This window comes from Oncorhynchus clarkii, chromosome 7, assembly GCF_045791955.1.
Source record: "Oncorhynchus clarkii lewisi isolate Uvic-CL-2024 chromosome 7, UVic_Ocla_1.0, whole genome shotgun sequence".
Lineage (NCBI taxonomy): Eukaryota > Metazoa > Chordata > Actinopteri > Salmoniformes > Salmonidae > Oncorhynchus > Oncorhynchus clarkii.
In genome coordinates this window covers 71,748,665-71,775,329 of record NC_092153.1, presented here as the reverse complement: position 1 = coordinate 71,775,329, position 26,665 = coordinate 71,748,665, and the positions used below count along the sequence as shown (strand labels likewise).

The following is a 26,665-nucleotide window of genomic DNA, read 5'->3' as shown; positions in this document are numbered from 1 at the left end:
TCTTTCAATTCTGCCCACAAATGTTCTATAGGATTGAGGTCAGGGCTTTGTGATGGCCACTCCAATACCTTGACTTTGTTGTCCTTATAAGCCATTTTGCCACAACTTTGGAAGTATACTTGGGGTCATTGTCCATTTGGAAGACATTTGCAACCAAGCTTTAACTTCCTCACTGATGCCTTGAGATGTTGCTTCAATATATCCACATAATTTTCCAACCTCATGGAGTCCCATCTGCAGCAAAACAACCCACAACATGATGCTACCACCCCCGTGCTTCATGGTTGGGATGGTGTTCTTCAGCTTGCAATCCTCCCCCTTTTTCCTCTAAACATAATGATGGTCATTATGGCCAAAGAGTTGTATTTTTAGTTTCATCAGACCAGAGGACATTTCTCCAAAAAGTATGATCTTTGTCCCCATGTGCAGTTGCAAACCGTGGTCTGGCTTTTTTATGGCGGTTTTGGAGCAGTGGCTTCTTCCTTGCTGAGCGACCTTTCAGGTTATGTCGATATAGGACTCGTTTTTTTTTGTTTTGTTTTTTTTTGAATTTTTACCCCTTTTTCTCCCCAATTTCGTGGTATCCAATTGTTGTAGTAGCTACTATCTTGTCTCATCGCTACAACTCCCGTACGGGCTCGGGAGAGACGAAGGTTGAAAGTCATGCGTCCTCCGATACACAACCCAACCAAGCCGCACTGCTTCTTAACACAGCACGCATCCAACCCGGAAGCCAGCCGCACCAATGCGCCGGAGGAAACACCGTGCACCTGGCCACCTTGGTTAGCGCACACTGCGCCCAGCCCGCCACAGGAGTCGCTGGTGCGCGATGAGACAAGGACACCCCTACCAACCAAGCCCTCCCTAACCCGGGCGACGCTAGGCCAATTGTGCGTCGCCCCACGGACCTCCCGGTCGCGGCCGGTTACGACAGAGCCTGGGCGCGAACCCAGGAACTCTGATGGCACAGCTGGCGCTGCAGTACAGCGCCCTTAACCACTGCGCCACCCGGGAGGCCCTTGGACTCGTTTTACTGTGGATATAGATACTTTTGTACCTGTTTCCTCCAGCATCTTCACAAGGTCCTTTGCTGTCGTTCTGGGATTGATTTGCACTTTTTGCACCAAAGTAGGTTCATCTCTAGGAGACAGAACGCATCTCCGTCCTGAGCGGTATGATGGCTGCTTGGTCCCATGGTGTTTATACTTGCATACTACTGTTTGTACATTCAGGGGTTTGGAAATTGCTCCCAAGAATGAACCACACTTGTGGAGGTCTACAGATTTTTTTTCTGGGGTCTTGGCTGATTTCTTTTGATTTTCCCATGATGTCAAGCAAAGAGGCACTGAGTTTGAAGGTAGGCGTTGAAATACATCCACATTTACACCTCCATTTGACTCAAATGATGTCAATTAGCCTAACAGAAGCTTCTAAAGCCATGACATACTTTTCTGGAATTTTCCAAGCTGTTTGCAAATAAATTCATAAAAAATTCTACAATGTGATTTTCTGGATTTTTTTTCTCATTTTGTCTGTCATAGTTGAAGTGTACCTATGATGAAAATTACAGGCCTCTCTCATCTTTTTAAGTAGGAGAACTTGCACAATTGGTGGCTGACTAAATACTTTTTTTGCCCCACTGTATGTGAATAAACCATGAAGGTGTGTGTTGTCTTTGATTGACTATTGAGAGGCACGGGAGTGATTCAACTTTAATCAGTAGGTGAGAGGGAATTGTGCTTATAAGGCCTAAACGATCTGCCCCCCTCTCTTACCCTTTATACACATGCACACCACGGCACCCCGCCCTGCTATGAATAAATATTGATGTCAGTAATGTATCAGGGAGGTGTGCGTGTCTTCACTACAACAGACCTCTACATCCCATCTCCACAGTAGGTCCCTGTGTGGGGGGACAAACCTGAGTATGTGTGTGCCTGCAGTCATTCCATATTCTGATTGGTTTTTCGGGAGGACGATGGGGCCTCTCTCTCGCTCGCTCTCTCACCCCTCTGCATTCCTCTTATCTCTCACACACTCGCTCCATCTCCTTACCCTTTTATCTCTGTCTCCCGCTCCATCCTGTGAAGCTGACAGTTCCTTGGCATGCCTAGGTGTGGTTGTCTCATGCGAGACCCTTGTTTCCAGACATCCTCTTCTCTTCTTACTCCTCCTTTCTCACTATATCCCTATATTTCTCTTGGGTGAGTTGGGCAGTGTTAGACTGGGAGGGAGGCGAAGACTGGTATGGGGGCAGGGTTTTTCTCCAGCCAAGCAGCAACAGAACTGTTCTTGTCCTCTGTCTCTCGATCTCTCTCTCCCCCTCTCTCTCTCCTCCTTCTCTCCCCCTCTCTCACTTCCTCTCTCCCCCCCTCTCACTTCCTCTCTCTCTCTCCCCCATCTCCTCTCTCTCCCTTTCCCTCTCCTCTCTCTCCTCTCTCTCTTATTCAACTCATTCCTTTCACTACCCTTTTTTTTTTACTTGTCTTAACCATCTTAACCAGGTTGTAAAAACTCTGCTAGAGTACTGGAGTCCAAAAAGAAGCTAACATACCTTACGACTGAAAACTCTGCTACATTACTGGAGTCCAAAAAGAAGCTAACATACCTTACCACTGAAAACTCTGCTACATTACTGGAGTCCATATAGAAGCTAACATACCTTACCACTGAAAACTCTGCAACATTACTGGAGTCCATAAAGAAGCTAACTTACCTTACGACTGAAAACTCTGCAACATTACTGGAGTCCAAAAAGAAGCTAACATACCTTACGACTGAAAACTCTGCTACATTACTGGAGTCCATATAGAAGCTAACATACCTTACGACTGAAAACTCTGCTACATTACTGGAGTCCAAAAAGAAGCTAACTTACCTTACCACTGTAAACTCTGCTACATTACTGGAGTCCATATAGAAGCTAACATACATTACCACTGAAATGTTGGATGCAAGTTGCATAAATGTTGGTGAGCATTGCATTCACCCTGAGTAAAGTTGCCCAATAAATATATAATGCCTTTTAAATAAGTAATATTTCTCTCAAAAATATGCCTGGAAATGTTCAAGAAGTCCTTCAAGATCAGTCCAAAAGTATGACTTTTATTTTTTAAGTATGTCTGTGAATATTAATTTGATTTTAGAGTCTGAAGACAGAAATAAAATTGTCCAATCACAATGTGGTGAATGAATGAACCAACCAATCATGAACTGTGACATTGCTGTGTACATGCATCCTTATCTGCTGTATGCACGTTGCTGTGTCGTGTTTACTTTTACAGATTTACATTTTTTTGCAAGTCAGATAAGAGCAAACTCTTATTTACAGTGACTGCCTACTATGTGATATTATGGCATATTATGTGAAATGACTGGACCGCAATGTTAAAATTAGTCAACCGAGTGCCACTCTATAATTTTGCCGATAGTGGCAGATAGATGGATCAAATATGTTGTCTTGTGGTCATAGGTCGTAGTTAGATGCTTACATGCCTTTTATCTGTTGCCCAGATTCTGTATTCACAAAGTGTATTAGAGTAGGAGTTCTGATCTAGCATGTGTGCTTGAGAGAGACATGTTGAACAAGAAGGATTACTCCTATTAATCATCTACAATAATATTAAGAACTTGATTATTAAAAACATATCATGGCACTTCTTCTTGGATTTCCAAATGTCTCTATTTACTGAAAGAAAGAAGAGATGGCCAATGTACTTCTATTATTAGTCTATTATGCTTTATAGTCTATTGTGCTTTATATTCAAATGAGCCATGAGCCAAATGAGCCATGAATGATACACGAATGTAAAACCTAGAAATGGATATTAGTGTAATTACTGTATAAAACTTGTTTTTATTCATCAACTTTTCAGACAACAAAAAAAAGTGAATAATCCAAACAGAAATGATAGTTCAGTTCAGTTCAAACTTTATTGTCCCCAAATGGAAATGTGTTTTCAGGCGAGGTTCACTGATAAAAAATACACACCATAAACTGACAGCAACAACAATGGGTTGTCTTTCAGTTGAACATCAGGGGCATTTTAACAACATTATAACAAAATAACACCATTATAGTTTAACTTATCGTTACTGTGTTTCTATGGTTTCAGTATAACTATGAGGGTAATGACATCAGTGACCTGCCCGTGGACCTATCTGTGGTGTGGAACGGCAACTTTGTCATCGACAACCCCTTCAACATCCAAGGTAAGCACTAGGCTTTAGCTCAGAGGGGTAAGCACTCTCTTGTTATACAGCAAATGGTTCGTTGAACTACACTCATATGACCTGAAGACTTGTGTTACCTCCCCAAGCAAATGCCTGGGCTTTAGCTCAGAGGGTTAACACAGTCTTGTGGTATGCCAGAAGAATTTTCTATCACTTATTGTCACTGCTTGCCTGATGTGTTGTGGGAGCTTCACTTAACCAAGGCACTCTAGCCACATGAGTAAACGGCCACAGAGAGGGCAGTAGCATGGAGATTGAGTTTTATGTAAGCTACCACTGCATGTTAAATCATTTATAGTGTGACCAAAAAGGGCTAGGGAAAGCTAAGTCTGGAAGTGATATTCTGGCTTTGACAAGCTATATCGTTCAAATATACTTTCTAAATAGCTGGCTAAGTTTCCGCCATGGTAAAATACAACTGTGTGGATGGCAACTGTGTTGCATGTGTAAAATCGATTCGAAACTACAGTGCCATACAGTCCTTGTGTGTGATTTAGAAAGGCAATAGTGCATGCACATGTTATCAATACAACCCACAAATATCCCAAAACTTAAATCCCAAAATACTTATTTCACCACTATATTTTTGCAAGTTATAGGCAGGCGTATGCAACGTGCAGACGAAATAGTACACACACACACAACATTCTCAAAGGTACTCAGAATTGTCATCACACACACACACACACGCACACACACACACACACATACACTCACAGCCTCAGGACTAGACAGTCACTTTACACTCTTGTGATGTCTTCACTTTTTTAAACTCAATTACCGAGGCAGCAAGTAGATGTGTGTGTGTGTGTACATGTGTGCATGCCTTCATGTGTTTGTGCATTCAGAAAGTATTCAGGCCCCTGGACTTTTTCCACATTTTGTTACGTTACAGCCTTATTCTAAAATGGATTTTTTAAAAACATTTTCCCTCATCAATGTACACTCAATACATTGCAAAATGTACAAAGCAAAATCTGTTTTTTATGAATGTTGGCAAATTTAAAAAACTGAAATATAACATTTACATAAGTATTCAGACCCTTTTCTCAGTACTTTGTTGAAGCATATTTGCAAGCAATTAAAGCCTCAAGTCTTCTTGGGTATGACGCTACAACCTTGGCACACCTGTATTTGAGGAGTTTCTCCCATTCTTCTCTGCAGATCCTCTCGAGCTCTGTCAGCTTGGATTGGGAGAGTCGCTGCACAGCTATTTTCAGGTCTCCAAAGATGTTTGATCGGGTTCAAGTCCGCGCTCTGGCTGGGCCACACAAGGACATTGAGACTTGTCCCGAAGCCACTCCTGCGTGGTCTTGGCAGTGTGCTTAGGGTCATTGTCCTGTTCGAAGTTGAACCCCAGTCTGAGGTCCTGAGTACTCTGGAACAGGTTTTCATCAAGGCTCTCTCTGTAACTTTCCCTCGATCCTGACTAGTCTCCCAGTCCCTGCCGCTGAAAACACATCCCCCTGTATGATGCTGCCACCACCATGCTTCACCGTAGGGATGGTGCCAGGTTTCCTCCAGTCGTGACACTTGACATTCAGACCAAATGGTTCTATCTTGGTTTCATCAGACCAGATAATCTTGTTTCTCATGGTCTGAGTCCTTTAGTGCCTTTTGGCAAACTCCAAGCAGGCTGTCATGTGCCTTTTACTGAGGAGTGGCTATCATCTGGCCACTCTACCATAAAGGCATGATTGGCGGAGTGCTGCAGAGATGGCTGTCCTTCTGGAAGGTTCTCCCATCTCCACAGAGGAACTCTGGAGGTCTGTCAGAGTGACCATCAGGTTCTTGGTCACCTCCCTGACCAAGGCCCTTCTCCCCTGATTGCTCAGTTTGCCTGGGCGGCCTGCTCTAGAAAGAGTCTTGGTGGTTCCAAACTTCTTCCATTTAAGAATGATGGAGGCCACTGTGGTGTTGGGGTTCTTCAATCTTTTTGGTACCATTCCCCAGATCTGTGCCTCAACACAATCCTGTCTCGGACCTCACTGTTCGGTTTTTGCTCTGACATGCACTGTCAGCTGTGGGACCTTATATAGTCCGTTGTGTGCCTTTCCAAATCATGTCCAATCAATTGAAGTTGCCACAGGTGAACTCCAATAAAGTTGTAGAAACATCAGGGATGTTCAGTGGAAACAGGATGCACATGAGTCTCTTAGCAAAGAGTCTGAATACTTATGTAAATAAGTTATTTCTGTTTTTATTTTTAATACATTTGCAAATCATTCAGAAAACCTGTTTTCACTTTGTCATTATGGGGTATTGTGTGTAGATTTATAATATTTGTATATATTTAGTTAATATTAGAATAAGGCTGTAACTTACAAAATGTGGAAAAATGGAAGGGGTCTGAATAGGTCCTGAATGCGTGTTTAGCGCACCAATCCATAGACGGTGGATAGTGATTAAACACACAACTAGGGAGTAGGAAAAAAAAAAAGTTTTCTTCCACGGATAATTACTAGTGAAATTGTGTAGCCTTAATAACAGCCAGCATTTTGCTGTTGTTGTTGTCGCCATGGCAGCGGGGGGTTGTAAAAGCAGGGGCTCCTGCTGTGATGCAAGATATAAGATAATGTCACATTTAGGGAAATGTTTGCTAATGCCTCTGCAGCCAAAGCCCACCACAATACAGACCCAGACACAATGTACCAGAATGTCACAATGCCTGAGTAGTGAGTACAATGCATCTCAGTATGGAGGATGGGTGGGGTGGTGAGGAGTGGGTGAGTTGGGTAGTGTTAGACTGGTTGGGAGGGGGAAACTGGTATGGGGGCAGGGTTTTTCTCCAGCCAAGCAGACCGAGGACTAGAACTGGTCTCTCTCTCTCTCTCTCTCTCTGTCTCTCTCTCTCTGTGTCTCTCTGTCTCTGTCTTTGTCTCTCTCTCTCTCTCTCTCTCTCGCTCTCTCTTTCTCTCTCTGTCTCTCTGTCTCTCTGTCTCTGTCTCTCTCTCTCTCTCTCTCTCATCCTCATTTTAACTAAGATAACCATCTAATGGTGCTCCCTCGCTTAATCCCTGATATGTAAATGTAATTAAATCACTCATTTAGTATCATTTAATTGGCCCATGGTTGCTTTCAAGTTAAATCGTGACCAATGGGATTTGAGGGGCTGAAAACTATTCCTCTGTCAAATTATTGCGGTCATTTGAAGTAGAGCTTCGCTTCAGTGCATATAAAAATGTTTTATTCAAAGCTGTCATCAAGGCAAAGGGTGGCTACTTTGAAGAATCTCAAATATAAAATATATCTTGATTTGTTTAACACTTTTTTGGTTGCTACATGATTCCATATGTGTTATTTCATAGTTTTGATGTCTTCACTATTATTCTACAATGTAGAAAATAGTACAAATAAAGAAAAACCCTTGAATGAGTAGGTGTGTCCAAACTTTTGACTGGTATGTATGTATGTATGTATGTATGTATGTGTGTGTGTGTGTGTGTGTGTGTGTACACTACCATTCAAAAGTTTGGGGTCACTTAGAAATATCCTTGTTTTTGAAAGGAAAGCACATTTTTGTCCATTAAAATAACATCAAATTGATCAGAAATACAGTGTAGAAGTTGTTAATGTTGTTAATGACTATGTAGCAGGAAACGGCTGAATTTTAATTGAATATCTACATAGGCATACAGAGGCCCATTGTCAGCAACCATCACTCTTGTGTAGGCTTACACATTTTGGGGAATATTCAGAAGTGGAAATATACGCATATTAATACCATTTCAATTGAGATGTTTTTTGCATTGGATATATTTGCCTTATCAAATGGAGACAGAAACATAAACATTTTACTTCATAATAAGTAGACATAATTGCAAATGATTAAATCCTTCCAATAGAAATAAAAACAATTTAGTTACGAATTTAACTTTAATGAAAAGAGTTGACTCTTCATATGGGAGGATTTCACTGAACAACAAAAGAAAGGGAATATTGAATGATCTCCAATGATCCATCACATCTCCCCAAAATATTTTCAACAAACATCTGTAAAATGATAGTCTAGAAACTAAAGCTTTGGTTGTCTTCCTCTTAGGCTACCATGTCTTCTCCCTGGATGTCACGGTTTTCTTCCGTTGAAGGAGAGGCGGACCAAAACGCAGCGTGGTTATTTTGATACATCTTTAATAAAGATGACAATAGAACAATATACAAAAACAAGAAACGTGAAAAACCGAAAACAACCATATCTGGTGTGACAAACACTAAGACAGGAACAATCACCCACAAAACCCAACAAAAAACAGGCTACCTAAATATGGCTCCCAATCAGAGACAATGACTAACACCTGCCTCTGATTGAGAACCATATCAGGCCCAAACACAGAAACAGACAAACAAGACATCCAACATAGAATGCCCACTCAGATCACACCCTGACCAAACAAAACATAGAACATACAAAGCAAACTATGGTCAGGGTTTGACACTGGACCTCATCAATGCCCACCTCTTGAACATCAGACTCTGAGGCCTCATCTTCACTGTCACTTTCCAACCTCGTTGAGGGTGGCTTGTTGTCAGGCTCAAAAAGATTCAAATTTGTCCGGATGGCGACCAATTTTTCAACCATTGTATTGGTCAGCCTGTTGCATGCTTTGGTTTGTGTGTTCCCAAACAAGGACCAGTTGCGCTCTGAGGTGGCTGATGTTGGTGGGATTTGGTGGATGATGGAGGCATCAGGGGAAAGAGCCTCAGATCCACAAAGTCCCTTCCACCAGGTGCCTGATGAGATATGTTGGCACGGCTGCCATATTGCATCGCCATCCCAAAGCCCTTGCTTGGAAGTGTACTTCGCCAGACTGCCAAGAACCTTGCCCTCATCCAGGCCAAGATGGCGAGACACGGTAGTGATGACACCATAGGCCTTGTTTATCTCTGCACCAGACAGGATGCTCTTGCCAGCATACTTGGGGTCCAACATGTACTCTGTGGGTGTTTGGGCTTCAGGCAGAAGTCTTCACGCTTTTTGATGTATTTCAGAACTGCAGTTTCCTCTGCTTGGAACAACAGTGAAGTGGGCAGGGCAATATGGATTTTTTTCTTCTTACATCTGCAAGTAGAGTCTGAACATCAGACAGGATGGCATTGTCTTCTTCAATCAGTGCAATAGTTGCTGCTATAGGTTTCAGGAGTTTCCGGCTGCTTACCACTCTCTCCCAAAATACATCATCCAGGAGGATCCTCTTGATGGAGCTGTCCATATCAGCAAACTGTGATATGGCCGTTTATTGGAGAGACTATATCCCCTCCAGGAGACTGTCAAACATGATGACAACACCACCCCAATGGATATTGCTGGGCGGCTAAAATGTGGTGCTCTTATTCTTCTCACTTTGCTTGGTGAGGTAGATTGCTGCTATAACTTGATGACCCTTCACATACCTAACCATTGCCTTGGCTCTCTTGTAGAGTGTATCCATTGTTTTCAGTGCCATGATGTCCTTGAGGAGCAGACTCAATGCATAAGCAGCACAGCCAATGGGTGTGATGTGAGGGTAGGACTCCACCATTGACTCGTTCCTCCATTGAGTCATCAAAAACTTCCAAGCAGCCTTCATGTTCACAGCATTGTCTGTCACCAGTGCAAATATCTTCTGTGGACCAAGGTCATTGATGACTGCCTTCAGCTCATCTGCAATAGAAGTAGAGGGACTTTTGTCAGAGGTTGCTTGTTGTGAGCGCTGAGGGAACTTAATGCACTTGGCCAGATTCTGCATCTTTGTTGCATTCTTCAAATATGATTTGGCACAGTATTTGCAAATGCACACAGCGTTTCCTTCTTCATGATCTGCATTTGTGGATTCGATTACAGGCTCAAAATGGCCAGAAACTTTCTTCTGAAACTTGTCTATTCTTGTTCTGAGAAATTATGGCTATTCCATTCAAGAAATTGACAAGAAACTGAAGATCTCATACAATTCTGTGTACTACTCCCTTCACAGAACAGCAAAAACTGTCTCTAACCAGAATAGAAAGAGGAGTGGGAGGCCCCAGTGCACAACTGAGAAAGAGGACAAGTACATTAGTGTCTAGTTTGAGAAACAGACGCCTCACAAGTCCTCAACTGGCAGCTTAATTAAATAGTACCCGCAAAACACCAATCTCAACGTCAACAGTGAAGAGGCGATTCAGGGATGCTGGCCTTCTAAGTTCCTCTGTCCAGTGTCTGTGTTCTTTTGCCCATCTTAATCTTTTCTTTTTATTGGCCAGTCTGAGATATGGCTTTTTCTTTGCAACTCTGCCTAGAAGGCCAGCATCCTGGAGTCGCCTCTTCACTGTTGACGTTAAGATTGATGGTTGCTGATAATAGGCCTCTGTACGCCTATGTAGATTTTCCATTAAAAATCAGCCGTTTCCAGCTACGATAGTCATTTACAACATTAACTATGTCTATACTGTATTTCTGATCAATTTTATGTTATTTTAATGGACAAAAAAATTGCTTTTCTTTCAAAAACAAGGACATTTCTATCAAAATTTTGAACAGTAGTGTGTATTATGATTCTTTTTTTTTCTCATTCCCGGCTTTGACCCCTTGTCATATAAACACACATAAGACATGGATGAATGCATAGACTTGTAGGAAATTACCTTTTTAAAACAGCAACAACAAAAAATCTCTCCCCTATGCAAAATGTGTAGAACTGCAGGAAATTAGCTTTAAAGCTGCAAAATGTTATCTCTGCCAACACGAGGGGTGTGAACAGTTTTGGGTTGCATGGGTTGTGAGGTAGGGGTTTGTTACTTCGCCGATAAATGACATTATCCATCCGGACCTTTGCCAGCTAAATTTGTGTTACCGGAACTTGTTTACCCCTGATCTATAAATGTCATTGTATGCTGTAGCGTTAGTATTTCCCTTCACTGAAACTAAGGGACCTAGCCCGAACCATGAAAAACAGCCCCAGACCATTATTCCTCATCCACCAAACTTTACAGTTGGCGCTATGCATTGGGGTAGGTAGGGTTCTCCTGGCATCCGCCAAACCCAGATTTGTCCGTCGAACTGCTAGATGGTGAAGCATCATTCTTCACTCAGAGAACGTTGTTCCACTGCTCCAGAGTACAATTGCAGCTAATTTTACCCCTCTCCAGACGCTTGGCATTGAGGTAATCTTAGGCTTGTGTGTAGCTGCTTGGTCATGGAAACCCATTTCAAGAAGCTCCTGACGAACAGTTATTGTGCTGACGTTGCTTCCAGAGGCCGTTTGGAACTCGGTAGTGAGTGTTGCAACCGGGGTCAGACAATTTTTATGTGCTACCTGCTTCAGTACTCTGGTCCCATTCTGTGAGTTTGTATGGCCTACCACTTTGCGGCTGAGCCGTTGTTGCTCCTAGACATTTCCACTTCACAATTACAGCACTTTGATGAACTGACTTGTTGGAAAGGTGGCATGCTATGACGATGCAACATTGAAAGTCACTGAGCTCTTCAGTAAGGCCATTCTACTGCCCATTTTTGTCTATGGTGATTGCATGGATGTGTGCTCGATTTTATACACCTGTCAGCAACGGGTGTGGCTGAAATAGCTGAATCCACTAATTTAAAGTGGTGTCCACATACCTTTGTATATATATTGTACACTGAGTGTACAAAACATTAGGAACACCTTCCTAAAATTGAGTTGAACTACCCTTTCCCTCAGAAAGGCCTCCGTTCATTGGGGCATAGACACAAAGTACCCATGTTGACTCCAATTCTTCCCACAGTTGTCAAGTTGGCTGGATGTCCTTTGGGTAGTAGACCTTTCTTTATACACACGAGAAACTGTTGAGCGTGAAAAACCCAGCAGTGTTGCAGTTCTTGAGACACCGAAACCGGTGTGCATGGCCCCCAACTACCATACCCTGTATAAAGGCACTTAAATATTTTGTCATGACAGTTCTCCCTCATTTGCACAGATACACAATCCATGTCTCATTGTCTCAAGGCTTTGGGGGCTTCCGAGTGGCACATCGGTCTAAGGCACTGCATCTCAGTACTAGAGGAGTGAATTTAAGTGAATTTAACAAGTGACATCATCAAGGGATCATAGATTTCACCTGGATTCAGCTGGTCAGTCTGTCATAAAAAGAGCAGGTGTTCCTAATGATTTTACACTCAGTGTATATACTTTTCAAGTCTAAATTGGTTTATGTTTATCTCTTGTGACTTGTGTGTGAATAGGGTTGGATGTGTCATTTCACGCTTTCAGCATGTTAACAAAAAACTCTCTCCCATTCTCCCTCTCCAACCCCCCCACACTCCTCTCTCCATCCCTCTTCCCTTTTTCTCCCCCTCCTCCCTCCCTCCAGCTCACCTGTACAAGTGCCCTGCTTTGAGGGACAGCTGTGGCATGTGTCTGAAGGCTGACCCCAGGTTTGAGTGTGGCTGGTGTGTCCAGGAGAAGAAGTGTTCTCTGAGGCAGGAGTGTGTCCCGCTGGAGAGTAGCTGGATGCATGCCACCACCGGCAACAGCCGCTGTGCCCACCCCAAGATCAGCAAGGTACGGACGGGATGGGAAGGGTGATACTAGAGGGGGAATTTCTGTAGTAAGCTGAAGTGAGGTAGTTAAGTTTTCTATTGGAGTGAAGTTTCAAAGTGAATTTAGATGAGGTATTGAAATCATGTGGATGAGACTGGGACAGTAGGGCGGTAGAGGACATGAAGAGAGCTAGACACAACAGAGACTGTATTGTCTCAGAGATGGGAAGGACAGAGGAGGCAGTCTACGGGAGGGACATCACTGAGATGAGATGACTGATGAAGGGAAGCTGTGTGCGCGTGTGTTTTTGTTTTACCATCATGTTCAGCAATGTTCCCGTGCGCAGCTCCCCGGGTCTGTCTGCCCACAGAATAAATATCAGCCCGCTCAGAGAAGCACGAGATTGAACTTCACTCAACTTTCTAGACTTTTCCCCGTTAGTTAATTAACATCTTCAACGTTTCCCTTTTACTGTTGGATTTGTGATCGAATCAATGCAGTATTAGCCACTTTCAATGCAACATACCGAAACAAAACGAACTATGCAAGACTTATTAGTATGCAAAACTAACTATGCAAGATATTTTGTTGTAGGCAGAACACATTGGGAGTAGGATTATATTGCATTAACACGCATGACTCAGCTCATACTCATAACCAATCATAGCTGCAATAGGCTTATACTCTATGCAAATAGAACATTGCCATATATGGATCAGTGCCATTCACTTTGAACTGGACAGTTTTTACAGCATGAGCGGTCATGAATAGATGCGCTTGTTTTGAGATCAAAGCGAGAGTTGCATGTAGCCAAGTGTACACATTTAAGTGATAATGTCTGAGAAGCCGGTGTTTGGAGCATACATTGGCATGGGTGTTGTTAGGCCCTCGACTTCATCTCGGGATCTCGGGATGCCAATATATCCTCCAAACACTGGCTTCTCGGCATTATCACTTTTATACAACAGGTTATCAACATCTTCAAATAATGATTGGCAAATTTTCATAAACAACTTTATTTGGATTTAGTTACTGAGTGGCGCAGCGGTCTAAGTCACTGCATCTCAGTGCTAGAGGCTTCACTACAGACACCCTGGTTCAAATCCAGGCTGTATCACAACCGGAGGTGATTGGGAGTCCCATAGCGCGGTGCACAATTGGCTCAGTGTCATCCGAGTTTGGCCAGTGTAGGCCATAATTGTAAATAATAATTTATGCTTAACTTACTTGCCTAGTTAAATAAAGGTGAAATAAAAATGTAAAAAAAATATTGGATAAATGTTTTTCACAGTATCTCATCCTTCCACAAGTTATAGTCCCGACACAAATCTAGGGTTGCTCCCCAGGCCGGCTGGTCATTCGTTCCATTGGTTAGTTCAAAATGTTCCATTGCCAAACTGGCTGGCAATGTTCTTATCCCTTGCTTGCTAGTTCGCCAACTACGGCTAGCTTACAGTTACATCAAATAGTGCAGCCAGAATAACAGCAAAGTAGCTGCGTTTGCATTTGTTTAAGCTGTTTTCTTGTGACCTTTATTACACTGTTGTTCAGAGGAGCTAGCCAACACCACAGCTAACACAATAACTTCAAATTGAAGCTGGAAAGACTGCAAACTATAGTAGCTGCACTTCGTTTCGTTTGACCTTTTTTCAATTGGCTTTTGTTTTATATATATCCATAAAAATTATGCCAGCTGATTCATGATTTCGACTGGCTGAGAAACGCTGCCTGCCTGTCTCGTCCTGACTCGTTCATTACTATGGGACAGCTGGAGATCGAATTTGCGTATTGAAATAATGTTGCTAATGTCGGAGAGACAGACAGCAAGGTTTATACAAATCTCCGCTGTTGAAAACAACTAAAATGTTAGTCTAAATAAATGTGAGAATGTCTAGATGCTTTTATAGTGGAGATCAAGTTTATAACTTGCCTGATTGGGCTGATGAGACAGTGGATTGTCCAGTCAGATGAAACAGAGAAAATAGGCATTTTAACGTCATAGATTTAGCCAGTGGTAGAATAGACACCGGCTGGAATGCACTCTTAACCAGTGTTCAGGATTAGACCCACCTGTTGTATATTTTTTCATATCCTTTGCTAGTTAGTGAGTTATTAGCCCAGTTGAAAATCATTTGTAGTCAGCAATGGGGGAGTGATTGCTTCCTACAAGAGGACAAAACATGTACATTTCTAGACATCTTTGAAAGACAAGTCAACCAAATGTATTTATATCAGCAGATGTTACAAAGTGCTATACAGAAACCCAGTCTAAAACCCCAAACAGCAAGCAATGTGGATGTAGAAGTGGCTAGGAAAAACTCCCTAGAAATGCAAGGAACCTAGGAAAAAATCTAGAGGAACCAGGCTCTGAAGGGTGGCCAATCCTCTTCTGACTGTGCCGGGTGGAGATTATAAGAGTACATTGTCATTTAAGGCCAGATTGTTCTTCAAGATGTTCAAATGTTCATAGATGACCAGCAGGGTCAAATAGTAATCACAGTGGTTGTAGAGGGTGCAACAGGTCAGTACCTCAGGAGTAAATGTCAGTTGGTTTTTAATAGCCGAGCATTCAGAGGTCGAGACAGCAGGTGTGGTAGAGTGTGAGAGAGAGAGAGTGAGTCGAAAACAGCAGGTCCGGGACAAGGTTGCACGTCCAGTGAACAGGTCTGGGTTCCCTAGTCACAGGCAGAACAGTTGAAACTGGAGCAGCAGCATGACCAGGTGGACTGGGGACAGCCAGTAGTCATCAGGCCAGGTAGTCCTGAGGCATCGTCAAAGAGCTCAGGTCCTCCGGGAGGGGAAGGGGAGAGAGAATTAGAGAGAGCATACTTAAATTCACTCAGGACACCAGATAAGACCGGAGAAATACTCCAGATATAGCAGACTGACCCTAGCCACCTGGCACATAGACTATTTCAGCATAGATACTGGAGACTGAGACTGGTAGGCCTACATTGAACACCACACATTGGCTGCTACTGTAGGCTGATTGATAGAACCGCAATTTCCATGGTAAAATGTTATGAGATCAATTTCCTACATTGTTTTTTATGGTGGGCCACTCTGGTAGGTCTACATAATGATCAAATAGCAACAGAGCCTAGTTGACCACTGTCTGAAACTGTAACTTAAAGCGGTTACAGCCTCAGTGTTCACAGTAACACACACACAGAACTGAAACAATGTTCAGGTTTGAGCTCAGTAGACCAGAAATGTCAGCTTTTATTTCAGCTCATGAAACATGGGGTCAACACTTTACATGTTGGTTTCTATTTTTGTTCAGTGTACCCAAGTGTTTCCTTTATTCTGTCAGTTACCTGGTGTTTTTTTCCATCTCTCTCTCTCTCTCTCTCTCTCTCTCTCTCTCTCTCTCTCTCTCTCTCTCTCTGTCCCTTTCTCTCTCTCTCTCTCTCTCTCTCTGTCCCTTTCTCTCTCTCTCTGTCCCTTTCTCTCTCTCTCTCTCTCTCTCTCTCTCTCTCTCTCTCTCTCTCTCTGTCCCTCTCTCTCTCTCTGTCCCTTTCTCTCTCTCTCTCTCTGTCCCTTTCTCTCTCTCTCTCTTTCTAATCCTTTTCTCCCTCCTTCTAATTGTCACTGAGATGGAGAATATACCGTTTTTCATTTCAGTTTTCTACTACCTCCTAAAAAAAAATAATAAAACCATGTTTTCCCATCTCAACAGATTCAATTCAAAACGGTCTAGTAAATGTCAATTGGCTTTTCATAGCCGATCATTCAGAGTATCTCTACCGCACCTGCTGTCTCTAGAGAGTTGAAAACAGCAGATCTGGGACAGGTAGCACGTCCGGTGAACAGGTCAGGGTTCCACAGCCGCAGGCAGAACAGTTGAAACTGGAGCAGCAGTACGGCCAGGTGGACTGGGGACAGCAAGGAGTCATCATGCCAGGTAGTCCTGAGACATGGTCCTAGGGCTCAGGTCCTCCAAGAGAGAGAAAGAAAAAGAAAGAGAGAATTAGAGAGAGCATACTTAAATTCACACAGGACACCCTGTAAATTCCTCTCCCTGTAAATTCTATTGAAATCAATTTCCAGGTCAGTCTTTGAATTCAAAGATGATTAAATTCCTCTCAATTCAAATGTTAGGTAAATTCCAAGAATTATATTACCATTATTATCACCAACATTTCCACTTTTGATTTCAATCCTCTCAGGCTGATCATATCACAGGTTGAAATGATTCAACACATCCTGCAGTCAATATTTTTGAACTTAAAGCATACATTTCATTAACTGGGAAATTTGCAAATATTGAATTCCAATCCAAACAGTCCAATTCCATAACTTAAAGGTTGTTGAAATTCTAATTGAATTCAATTGAAATTCTCCACTTCATGAGTCATATGGACCCCAACCCGTGTGTCTGTGTTCTTTCTCCGTTGTAAAAGGCTATTGATTTCCTTGCTATGCCCTCCCCTATGTATTGTTAAGCTGCAAAATGGTCTATTTCTGAAAATGGTGGCTTAAGCACTCTATTTCTCCGTCTCTCTCTCCTAACCTCTCTCGCTCTCTCTCTCTCTCATATATATATATATATAGTCCTTTCATAGTGCATCGACCTAGCTACAGCGATGCACCACACCACCCATGTTACAGCACTGACCACATCACCCAGGTTACAGTACAGACCACACCACCCATGTTACAGTACTGACTACACCACCCATGTTACAGTACTGACTACACCACCCATGTTACAGTACTGACTACACCACCCATGTTACAGTACTGACTACACCACCCATGTTACAGTACTGACTACACCACCCATGTTACAGTACTGACTACACCACCCATGTTACAGTACTGACTTCACCACCCATGTTACAGTACTGACTACACCACCCAGGTTACAGTACTGACCACACCACCCAGGTTATAGCACTGACCACATCACCCATGTTATAGTACTGACCGCACCACACCACACCACCCATGTTACAGCACTGACTACACCACCCAGGTTACAGCTATGCACCACACCACCAAGGTTACAGCACTGACTACACCACTCAGGTTATAGCACTGACTACTCCACCCAGGTTACAGCACTGACTACACCACCCATGTTACAGCACTGACTAAACCACCCAGGTTACAGCACTGACTACACCACCCAGGTTAGAGCACTGACCACACCACCCATGTTACAGTACTGACCACACCACCCATGTTACAGCACTGACCACACCACCCAGGTTACAGCACTGACTACACCACCCAGGTTAGAGCACTGACCACATCACCCAGGTTAGAGCACTGACCACACCACCCAGGTTAGAGCACTGACCACACCACCCAGGTTACAGCACTGACTACACCACCTAGGTTACAGCACTGACCACACCACCCAGGTTACAGCACTGACCTGACCACCCAGGTTACAGTACTGACTGACCAAACCACCCAGATTACAGTACTGACTGACCACACCACCCAGGTTACAGTACTGACCACACCACCCAGGTTACAGTACTGACTCAACTACCCAGGTTACAGCACTGACCACACCACCCAGGTTACAGCACTGACCTGACCACCCAGGTTACAGCACTGACCTGACCACCCAGGTTACAGCACTGACAACACCACCCAGGTTACAGCACTGAACACACCACCCGTGTTACAGCACTGAAAAACAATTACCAGTGTGACAAAGGACCTCCATCTTGCATTTTGATATTAACGGCAACATTATTCCTTTTTTTGTATTCAAGCATGCAATTGCAGAGTAGCAGCAGTGTTACAAGCAGCAGTGTTACAAACTGAACATTCTTCAGTTGACCTTAGCTTGTGTTTCTCAGTGAATTGTTTCTAAATCGACCATGATTAGTTTGCAACACTCCACTGTTATATAGACTCTGTAGGCTTGTTTCCAGAATATTTCATCTCTGTCTGATATTGCAATTAATGTCTAGTTCTTTTGACCAAATCCATCATGTTCTTCTTACTTTTCAAGTAGATCCCATCGTATTACTTCATGTAAAATATGCATTATGTATGCCAGGTATGAATTCATACATAAATTCATATGACTGAATATGTCCAACTCTTTAGACTCAATGGCTCAAATGCTTTTATATGACCATATCTTATGACTTCATTGTCCCACTGTTATGACTAGATATATTCTAATTCACATGACACACACACACACACACCTTCTTCTTCGTCTGCAAACGTAACTCAGAGGTCATTTCACCCCCCTCTATCCCCCTCTCCAGCTCTGAATATATTCTCTCTCCATTGTAGATGTTCCCTTTCATTTTGATGATAAGACCCTCGACCAGCTCCACTGTGTTCATCTTAGATTCAGCTCTCTCCTCTCAGACTCTTTCTTACCAGATGCTATCTCCAGACCAGACCCACTGCACACAGTGACAACAATAGGCCCCACATAAAGAGCATGGCACAGTCAAAATGCACTCTCCTTCTCTTTCTTTTTCTTTCTCTCTCATCTCTGTTTTCTCCTCTTTTTCTGCCTCTCTATTGCTCTTTCTTTCTCTCTTACTCTCTGCCCCCTCTCTGTGGATAGATAAGTAATGTGTGACGAATAAGCGTAGTGTTTTGCATGGTCTTTTTGTCTTCATCTTTTTCTGCTTTGTACATTTGCTAATACACGTGACCCATACCCACTTATTTGATAATACACGTGACCCATACCAATGTTATTTGATAATACACGTGACCCATACCAATGTTATTTGATAATACACGTGACCCATACCAATGTTATTTGATAATACACGTGACCCATACCAATGTTATTTGATAATACACGTGACCCATACCAATGTTATTTGATAATACACGTGATGCATAGCCACGTTATTTGTTAATACACGTGATGCATAGCCATGTTATTTGTTAATACACGTGACCCATACCAATGTTATTCGATAATACACGTGACCCATACCAATGTTATTTGATAATACACGTGACCCATACCAATGTTATTTGATAATACACGTGACCCATACCAATGTTATTTGATAATACACGTGACCCATACCAATGTTATTTGATAATACACGTGATGCATAGCCACGTTATTTGTTAATACACGTGATGCATAGCCATGTTATTTGTTAATACACGTGACCCATACCAATGTTATTTGATAATACACGTGACCCATACCAATGTTATTTGATAATACACGAGACCCATACCAATGTTATTTGATAATACACGTGACCCATACCAATGTTATTTGATAATACACGTGACGCATAGCCACGTTATTTGATAATACACGTGACGCATAGCCATGTTATTTGTTAATACACGTGACCCATACCCAGGTTATTTGATAATACACGTGACCCATACCCAGGTTATTTGATAATACACGTGACCCATACCCAGGTTATTTGATAATACACGTGACCCATACCCAGGTTATTTGATAATACACGTGACCCATACCCAGGCTATTTGATAATACACGTGACCCATAGCCAGGTTATTTGATAATACACGTGACCCATACCCAGGTTATTTGATAATACACGTGACACATAGCCACGTTATTTGTTAATACACGTGAAGCATACCCAGGTTATTTGATAATACACGTGACCCATACCCAGGTTATTCGATAATACACGTTTTTATACCACTGTGTTTTTATACCACTATACTATTTTGAAACACTGTGCCACTAAAAACAAGTCCCCTGAAACTGTTAGTGTGTTATTTCTAGCCTCTATCATTCATGAGTTATGTTCTACAAAGTACATGTAGATGGACTTCACACTTCACTACACAGTAGATTGATGTAGAGAGGGGGAGAGAGGGAGACGGAACGCGGGAGAAATGGAGACGGAACGCGGGAGAAATGGAGACGGAGGGCGGGAGACGGAGGGCGGGAGACGAAGCAGGAGGGTGGGAGGAAGAGAGTGACGGCAGAGGGGAGATGGACAGAGAGCCCTGAATTCTGATTGGCTGAAAGCCATGGTATGTCAGACAGTATATCACGGATATGACCAAACATTTTGTTTTTCTGCTCTAATTATGTTGGTAACCAGTTTATAATAGCAATAAGGCTCCTCGGGGTTGTGATATATGGCCAGTATACCACGGCTTAGGGCTGTGTCCTAGCACGCCGAGTTGCATCGTGCGTATTCCTCGTCGTAATTTGATTTGCATCAGAACAGCCCTTAGCTGTGGTATATTGGTCATTTACCACACCACCTCTGACCTTATTGCTTAAATAAGTCACTCTGGGCCTTGCACCAATGAGAGAAGTTACACTTTGTCTCCTGCCGATGCTTTGAACTTTGGCACAAATGGTGTGAGAGCAACTCTGAGACACTGGTGTATGTGTTCATTGGTGAGCTTGGTAAGGTATGTAGTTTTAATACAGTTAATTGTGGAGATGGCTAATTCACAGCTAATTTTACAGTGCCTTTGGAAAGTATTCAGACCCCTTTACCTTTTCCACATTTTGTTACGTTACAGCCTTATTCTAAAATATATTAAATTGTTTGTTTTTCCCTCATCAATCTACACACAATACCCTATAATGACAAAGCAAAAACAGGTTTTTAGAAGTTTTTGCTAATAGAAATGTTTAAATAATGGAAATATCACATTTACATAAGTATTCAGACCCTTTACTCAGTACTTTGTTGAAGCACCTTTGGCACCGATTACAGCATCGAGTCTTCTTGGGTATGACGCTACAAGCTTGGCACACCTGTATTTGGGGAGTTTCTCTCAAGCTCTGTTAGGTTGGATGGGAGCGATGCTGCACAGCTATTTGCAGGTCTCTCTAGAGATGTTCGATCGGGTTCCGGGCTCTGGCTGGGTGACTCAAGGACAGTCAGAGACTTGTCCCGAAGTCACTCCTGGATTGTCTTGGCTGTGTGCTTAGGGCCGTTGTCCTGTTGAAAGGTAAACCTTTGCCCCAGTCTGAGGTCCTGAGCTCTCTGGAACAGGTTTTCATCAAGGATCTCTCTGTACTTTTCTCCGTTCATCTTTCCCTTAATCCTAGTCTCCCAGTCCCTGCTGCTGAAAAACATCTCCACAGCATGATGCTGCCACCACCAGGGATGGTGCCAGGTTTCCCCAGACGTGATGCTTGGCATTCTGGCCAAATAATTTCATCAGTTTCATCAGACCAGAAAATCTTTAAGTGCCTTTTGGCAAACTTCAAGCGGGCTGTCATGTGCCTTCCATTTAAGAATGATGGAGGTCACTGTGTTCTTGGGGATCTTCATTGCTGCAGAATTTTTTTGGTACCCTTCCCCAGACCTGTGCCTCGACACAATCCTGTCTCGGAGCTCTACGGTCAATTTTCTTTGACCTCATGGCTTGTTTTTTTTCTTTCTGACATGCACTGTCAACTGTGGGACCTTATGAATACAGGTGTGCGCAATTTACAAATCATGTCCAATTAATTGAATTTACCACAGGTGGACTCTAAGTTGTAGAAACATCTTAAGGATAATCAATGGAAACAGGGTCCACCTGAGCTATATTTTGAGTCTCGTAGCAAAGGGTCTGAATAATTACGTAAGTAAGGTGTTTCTGTTTTTTATTTAATATATTTGCAATAATTTCAAAAAACGTATGTTCGCTTTGTCATTATGGTGTATTGTGTGGAGATTGCTGAGTAAATTGTTTTAAATAATACATGTTAGAATAAGGCTGTAATGTAACAAAATGTGGAAAAGGCAAGGGGACTGAATGCTTTATGTGGAGCCAAACATGGTCTGGATGTATAGCGCCAGTGTCTTGGGAACAGGGACATCAGCTGCAGCACCATCTTTCCCCGGAAAGTGAAAGGGTCGCAATCAGCAGCTTGCTCCTTCAAAGTCACATGTTCTTGCTGCTCAGTCAACTACATTTGCAGTGATGTAACATCTACCCATCTGAAGATCTGTTTTGCTTCTTCTGACAACTTTGTCACATTTGTGACCAAGGTGGGGTTCTGGATGAGCAGCAGCAGTTCTCTTCCAACAGTGAAGTCATGAAAGCGAGCCTTGAAGTTATCCATCAGCTTCTGGATGAAATCAACATGGTTTGGTAACATCTTTGTCTCCCTGCGTTTACACCAGAAGATTGGGGAACAAGTTCTCCCTGCGTTTACACCAGAAGATTGGGGACGTGGACAAGTTCTCCCTGGAGATCATTCTTGAAAAGCTAAAATTTCTGTTGGAAAGCCCAGACTGCTGTTATCATATCACACACTGTGTTGTCCCGTCCCTGCAGCTAAACATTTAGTTGATTAAGGTGTGATGCAATGTCTGTAAAAAATGCAACTGTTTCCCTTTTCTCCTCATCTTCCAAAAACTCAGAAAACTGAGTTGCCTTGTCACTCTTTTGCTCTGATACGAAAGCTTTGATTTCCTCCTGAATGGCCCAAAAGCGTTCCAAAGCCACCTGACATTGTAGGGGGTTATCAAAACTGGCATTGGCCTCTGTCAGAATGCCTCATAGCAGGCGGTGTTGTAGTGATGTTGCTCTCAAAAAGTTGATCAGTTTCATCATCATTGTGATGACCTCATAATACTTTTTTCCCAGACTGGCACACAGGACATACTGGTGGATGATGCAGTGATATGATGTCAGGTCAGGGGGGTCGTCTTTCAAACGTGCAACCAGTCCCCTCCCTCTTCCTGTCATGGCTGGAGCTCCATCAGCATCCCTTTGATGACCTCATGGATATCTTATCCCCGTGTGTCTGCTTCTAGATTTGTAAAGACCAATAGCTCCTCACATATAGATTTTCCTACTGTATTATTGATTGTATGTTTGTTTATTCCATGTGTAACTCTGTGATGTTGTATGTGTCAAACTGCTTTGCTTTACCTTGGCCAGGTCGCAAATGAGAACTTGTTCTCAACTTGCCTACCTGGTCAAATAAAGGTGAAATAAATAAAAACATAATTCCTTTTTTGTTTTGTTAGACACCAGAAGCTGTGCATTATCAGTGTTCTCTGTTGATTCATGAAGTTACATTTATTTTACCATTATTTAACTAGGCAAGTCAGTTAAGAACATTCTTATTTACAATGACGGCCTAGGAACATTGGGTTAGCTGTCTAGTTCAGGGGCAGAACGACAGATTTGACCTTGTCAGCTCCGGGATTCGATCTTGCAACCTTTCGGTTACTAGTCCAACACTCTAACCACTAGGCGACCTATTATCTTCAGCTAATTTTCAAGTTGTCCTCATTGCTGTGGAATCTGACAGTGGGATCTGGTTGATAATTTCCCTGAGCTCATCTTTTTGTTTACTTTCAAGCAAAGTGTCGGCAATTTCACACATACATCCTTTAACCATCTCAGCGTCTTTAAATGTTTTTTTTTTTTGTGTGTGTTTTCCCAAACCCAAGCTTTCCTCAATGAACACTCCATTGCACTTTGTTGGGTTGTCAGAGAATTGACAAGGACTTTTTCAGCTTCAAGTTCCTTGGCGTCCACATCACCAACAAACTAATATGGTCCAAGCACACCAAGACAGTCATGAAGAGGGCACGGCAAAACCTACTCCCCCTCAAAAGAGTGAAACGATTTGGCATGGGTCCTCAGATCCTCAAAAGGTTTTACAGCTGCACCATCGAACATACTGACGGGTTGCATCACTGCCTGGTTTGGCCTCCGACCGCAAGGCACTACAGAGGGTAGTGCGTACCCCCCAGTACATCACTGGGGCCAAGCTTCCTGCCATGCAGGTCCTCTATTCCAGGTGGTGTCAGAGGAAGGCCCTAAAAATTGGCAGACTCCAGCCACCCTAGTCATAGACTGTTCTCTCTGCTACCGCATGGCAAGCGATACCGAAGCGCCAAGTCTAGGTCCAAGAGGCTCCTAAATAGCTTCTACCCCCAAGCCATAAGATTCCTGAACAGCTATTCAAATGGCTACCCAGACTATTTGCACCCCCCCCCCCCCCCCCCCCCCTATACATATTACCTCAATTACCTCGACACCAGTGCCCCCGCACATTGACATTGACCATGTACCGGTACCCCCTGTATAGCCCCGCTATTGTTATTTACTGCTGCTCTTTAATTATTTGTTATTCTTATCTCTTACTTTTTGGGGGGGGGGGGGTTCTTAAAACTGCGTTGTTGGTTAAGAGCTTGTAAGTAAGCATTTCACTGTAAGGTTGTATTCGGCGCATGTGACAAATAAAATTGTATTTGACTTTGGTGGAACTCTCATATTGGGATTTGAGTTGGTTTATCTATCACCTTCGTGTTCAGGGGATACGTCTGATCAAATGTACTATGCCTGGTGTCATCATGGCGCTTAACATTGGCACTTTTCACCAGAGCTACTGACTCGCTGCATGTCAGGCACATTGGTTTTGTGCTAGTTGTGGGGAGAATGAATCAATACCGTTTGGCTATACTGTCCACTGTCTTTGAATATACGGTTTTCAGAGTCAACGTTTATTCTTTTTTAAGAAGCCATATTAACAAAGATACTGGCAACTTAGCACCTGTCTGTGATAACAGTTGAACCGCTGTCAAATCTTTCTGCCTGCTTGTCCCAAGGTTCCACAGAGGATATTTGGATTGACACGATTGGGTGAGATGCGGCCTCTTGTATTTGCATATAACCACGCAATTGGATTAAACAGGGCACTAGTAGAGGTGGGCGTTGCTTTGAGAGAGCGTGATAAAAAGAGGTTGCTGAGTTAGAGACCGCTGTGCCAGGTAGATTTTTTTTTAAGCTGTCTAAAAAATAATTGGACTTTTATATGACAAAATGTGATGTTGTCCAGTCCAGATTGACCCTTCTCTGAGTTTGGAATTGGCCCGCCAGTTGAATTTGGCTGCTTTATTCTAATAATGTTAGTGTGACCTGCTGTGCTCCAATACGGGGAGGTGTGTGTGTGTGTGTGCGTGCACACATGCATGTGTAAAGGTCTGTCTGTCTCCATGCATGTCTATGTGGATTGAGAGAGCGAAGGACACGAATGCTTGTAAGAGTGCTCACCTCATGTGTGTGTACACACACACACACACCAACTTTGTCCCGCCGGGGGTCAAAATGTCACCTCAGCGACCAGCAGTTGTAGAGGGGGTGAGCGAATAACAGTGAATAACCAGGGTGGGTGGGTCAGACAAATGGATGTTACCCTCAGCATTAATCTAATTAACGCAGGTCTTAATCATGCTAGATGAATGATATAGACGGGGCCATTGTCTGGACAGGTCCAGATAAATAGTCCTCTGATTAGTACAGGGCAGCTGTGGGCAGCCATTACCGTGAGCACCTCTAAAGCACCCTCAGGATCATTCACTAAAGAAAATGGGTCATAACCTGAACTCCTAATAGCATTTAGCAGATGAATAGTGAGACTTGAAAGACTGGTCAGCTGGTGTTTTGATAAAGGGGCTGTTTGGGTGGAGGTGTGTATTAACAAATCTGTGTTGAAAATCACTGCTAAAAGTAAAGCTCATTTGTGGGAGCTGCGAACGGTGTGTGAACATGACCAACATAAACATGCACCTGTGGCAATATGTTGGATGGGCGAGTTCACGACTGGAAATGAACCTTTCGAATCCAATATCAAGATCTGTCTCTGTTAAATGTCAATGCAATGGTGCTTTTTTGGCATGGCATTCATACACACGTATTGTCAAAACCAGACTGAATGGTGCAGGGACCTAGGTTTGAGTCCTATAATGATAATAGTACTAGCTTATAACAGTAATAGACATAGACTGTTCTCTCTGCTTTCGCACGGTAAGCAGTACAGGTGCATCAAGCCTGACACCAACAGGCTCCTGAACAGCTTCTAACAGAATGGCTATCTGAGTTGACCCTTGTATTTAATTTATATTTATAGTCTTTATGCACACTCACAGGACTCTACACACTCTACACACTGACACGCCAACACACTCACAACATGCGCACCCATTTATACTGACTCGACACACACGCACTCACATACAATCATCATATACGCTGTAGCC

At 42.9% G+C, this 26,665-nt stretch overlaps 1 protein-coding gene across 1 annotated transcript in view; it reads left to right on the top strand.

Annotated features, from left to right (window-relative positions):
• The window catches only part of LOC139413799 (plexin-A1-like), a 311,289-nt gene that overhangs the window by 202,171 nt on the left and 82,453 nt on the right, over positions 1-26,665 (top strand). Inside the window, exons 10-11 of the mRNA XM_071161567.1 lie at positions 4,116-4,212; positions 12,538-12,728. Of these exons, the coding sequence (XP_071017668.1) occupies positions 4,116-4,212; positions 12,538-12,728 (288 nt within the window). The remainder of the gene's footprint in view (positions 1-4,115; positions 4,213-12,537; positions 12,729-26,665) is intronic.